At 40.4% G+C, this 3,897-nt stretch overlaps 1 protein-coding gene across 1 annotated transcript in view; it reads right to left on the bottom strand.

The window, feature by feature from the left end:
* LOC128623348 (proton myo-inositol cotransporter-like) overlaps positions 1 to 3,447 on the bottom strand; it is a 62,458-nt gene extending 59,011 nt beyond the window's left edge. Inside the window, exon 1 of the mRNA XM_053650354.1 lies at positions 2,453 to 3,447. Within this exon, the coding sequence (XP_053506329.1) occupies positions 2,453 to 3,032 (580 nt within the window). The 5' untranslated portion in view covers positions 3,033 to 3,447. The remainder of the gene's footprint in view (positions 1 to 2,452) is intronic.
* Between the last annotated feature and the right edge of the window lie 450 nt (positions 3,448 to 3,897).

Genomic DNA, 3,897 nt, shown 5'->3' with positions numbered 1-3,897 from the left:
CACCATGAACCACTCACTGGTGTGTTTACACAAAGGGCAACTCACGAATAATTGGGCTAAACCGCTCAAATTGGAAGACAGCAATGTCAACGGGAAGGTATGACATTTATTTGCTTGACAAACAGACAGATTTGACCTTTTGCTAACAGAAAATACTAAGCAATTTGTTAATGAGTGCCAATATGTTGATTACGACAGACCGGCAGAATATGTGGGCAAAATAATTAGTGAGAAAGGCTACGCAAATACCTTCCTAATTAGACGTAGATATCAAGGTGATGATTAGGTCTCAGTGTGCAGTGGGTCACTCAGTTGGGAAAGGACAAGTCAGTATACTTTATCAGTGCCATGTTATATTATATCACAAAAGCATGCATTATTCTCCACTGCAAAGACAATTTATTCCATTTTGTTAGTGAAACAGGATGTTATTCTCTCTTACTTCAATAGAAGGTGTTAAAAGGTCTGACACAATATATAGTGGATGATCCACAGCAAACTGTGATCATACATTTAGTATATAGAGATTAAAAAAGACCACATAATCCTACACTCAATAAATGCTTCACTCTCGATCACATCCATGATTACTCATGAGATTTAGCACAAGAATGAGTTTATCTCTACTATCTGCCAGGGTTCTGGCTATGGTTTCTAACACTGGGCCTTGACATAAATTGTGCCTGATTAGAGGACTTAAAAATAGGCTTGGATTCTGATGGAAAAGACACTGCAGGACATACTGTCAATGCCTGTCATGCCATGCTTGATCCTAATTACCCAAAGCAATAAACCAGCAGAAGATAAGAAATCTCTAACCACAAATGTGCATGTGAGACTTGAGACAGTGCAGTGTTTAATATAAAAATTGCTCGTAACATTGTACATGTTATAAGAAATATAGCCTAGTTTTTTTTTCTGATCCTTGGTAATCTCTGAATGTTGCTTTGATACTATGTCAATACACAGGGCAATGCATTCTTATTATCGAGACAACATGGGTTACAGCAGAATATCGGCATGTTTATCGATTTCACTTGGCCAACACAGGTGTTCCATAATGCTTTCTGTTTGGTCTATACCTTGCACAGGTGAAATGCTTCTTTAAAATCTAGAAAATTCACTTTCAGAAAAGAAAACTGACTTTCTTGACAGTTACCATGGTGGAACCAAAATGCCTATCCATCCCCAAGATGCTTCGGATATTATGTTTAAAATAAAAAAAAACATTCATATAAATGCTATGCTATGTTAATATTTGTCTTTTCTTTACAAAGTGAAATGAAATGAAAAATCATAGTGTGCCTTCATATGTATATTTTGCAAGGGCATGTACCTCTCCTATGCATTGTTTACATTTTAAGCATTTTATATCATATAGGCAAGACATAATGAATGATTGATTAGCTATTAATTAGCTAATAAAAGTTAAATACTTAACTGTAAGAGTCTTCATTTTTATATGGTACACAAATACTTTCATACTCACCATCTTCCATAAAAAGGCAAGCAGAGCCACAATTTCTTATTCATTTACAGTATCATACTATACGTAACATTTGTAGCTCTGCAAAGCAGACTTGATAGCTAATCATGTTTATTATTTGTGAAAATGAGAAAAAAGATTATACTGTAAACTGTACCACTGGAGTGATATCCCCTAGGGCAACGGTTCTCAAACTGGGGTCCAGGAACTCTCAGGGTTCTATGCAATGTCAGAGGGATCAGGACTTTATTATTATTATTATTGTTGTTGTTTTTTTCTTCAATTTTGTCACAAACCACCATTTTAAAAGTTATTCTATTTATTATTGACATGTTATAGTTATTAGCTGGTATGATTGGTTCCTTGAATTGAATGGGTTTAGTGTAAACACCTTAAAAACAAAAAAGAAAAAATATTATAGTAACAAATAGCCTAACATTTAAATAATGTAAGTGGGATAAAATTGTACTGAGGTGGCCCATGGGACCTTTTATTATATTATTATTATTATTATTATTATTATTATTATTATTATTATACACTTAAAGGGGTTCCTGGATATGAAACTTTTGAGAACCTCTATTCAAGGTACATAACTGGATAGTGCAACTGGGAACACAATGTGTGTTTATTGTTTAGAAATAGTACAATTTTGGATCTATCCATTATGCGTCTTGTTATTGTGTATAACAAGAATACAACGCTTAACATTAGCCAACTAGTGTAAACTGTTATTCCGAATCTCATGTAGCCTATGAAGAACAGAAGCCTGAGAACTGCTGGCATCCTCAGGAGATACCAAGCCACAGCGTTTTGGAGTAAAGTTTTCCAGTGTGCACTTGGATGTGTAAATAAAATAATAATAATCTGTGTTTTCTAGGGTATTTGTAGCCTACATATTAACCTGGCTGGATGTAACTTGTTTTCCCCTCATAGACTAGTAAACACAAACACAGCGCTTCTTACCGATCCCGATTCCGACAATAAGCCGGCCAATTAAAACAGTCTCCTTATTCGGCGCAGAGCCCATCACGATCCCGCCGATGAAGAAGGCGAAGCTGGCGAGCAGCACACACGCTCTCCTGCCGAACACGTCGTTCAGAAAAGCGCCCGCGAGAGCGAAGAGAGCCGCGGCGGCCACGGTGCCCGAGACGAGCAGCTCGTGCCACGGTAGCGTGATGTTGTGCTCCCGCTTGAGGAGCAGCATGGCCCCGGACACCACGCCGGCGTCGTATCCGGACAGGAAGCCGCCGAGCGCGGAGAGCAGCGCCAGCACGCGCACGAAGGCCGGCGCGCCATCACGCTGGAAGTTCTTCCGGGCGGCGCGCTCCAAGTCCCCGGTGGTGGAGGTAGCGCACGCGGCGTCGGAGGAGGCGCGCGAGGAGGCGGAGGCGGCCAGGCTCGTAAGGCTGGTGTTGGACGGAGCGGTGATGAGAGTCCGTTCTCCGCTGTCATCGCCGCCTCCTCCCGCTTTCTTCCTCCTCTCGCCCATCAGGTTGGTCATGCTGCGGAGGGTGTAGTCATGCTCGGAGGATTTGCGGGACATAAGGGGGGAAACAAATGTTTAAAAGAGTTGCAAATCGGCTAACGGTCGTTTAGTTGTGGAAAAAAAAGTGTGTTTCCCGAATCTGTTGAGTCTCTTTTTTATATATATATTTGCAGACGTATTATTATTACTATTATTGTTGTTATTATTGTTGTTGTTATTATTATTGTAAAGAACCCCCTGTTTTCGACACGTTTGTCTTCTCTTATTGAGCTCAGATCTTTGCATCAAGCAGAAACAGCATCAGCATCATTATCATCGTAAACATCCTGGTGGTCCAAAGTCGCGCGTGCGGACGGTTAAGAGATGCGGGCTCGGGGGTGGAGAAGGGCAGGGGTGGGGAGTGTTCACGCAAAGTGAGGCGTCGACTGTTTTCGTCATCACCGGCGTTTTTTCGTGACGTGAAACCGTGACTGACATCAGCGCGCGCACACACACACACACACACACACGCATGGATGTCTGAAGTGTCTCTCTCACTTTTGAAAGCTCTTACAAATGCAATATTGTTAAGCATTTGTCTAATGTACTTCAGTGTGTTAATTGTTTGACTGATTAATTTATTGGAAAAAAGTTGTCCAGCGTCTGATCCTTACCTTAGCTATAGTTCAATATAGGGCCTAAAGAGTACACCTGGAAATGTTTTAATGTAGCTACATAAGTAGAGCTTAATGAGCTTTTTAGTGAAGCTTGAATAAGTACACTATGTACCCCTTTCTAGGTAAAAGATATGCTATATGGTCAAAAGAATGTGGACACCTGATTGCAGCACCCATGGTTCTTGCCCAAAATGTTAAAAACACACAATTGTGTAGGATGTCGTTGTACTGTAGCATTACAATTTCTTAACTAAACCCTAACTTGC

This window comes from Ictalurus furcatus, chromosome 19, assembly GCF_023375685.1.
Source record: "Ictalurus furcatus strain D&B chromosome 19, Billie_1.0, whole genome shotgun sequence".
Classification (NCBI taxonomy): domain Eukaryota; kingdom Metazoa; phylum Chordata; class Actinopteri; order Siluriformes; family Ictaluridae; genus Ictalurus; species Ictalurus furcatus.
Note: the sequence above shows the minus strand (reverse complement) of the source record. Positions and strands in the feature narration are given on the sequence as shown.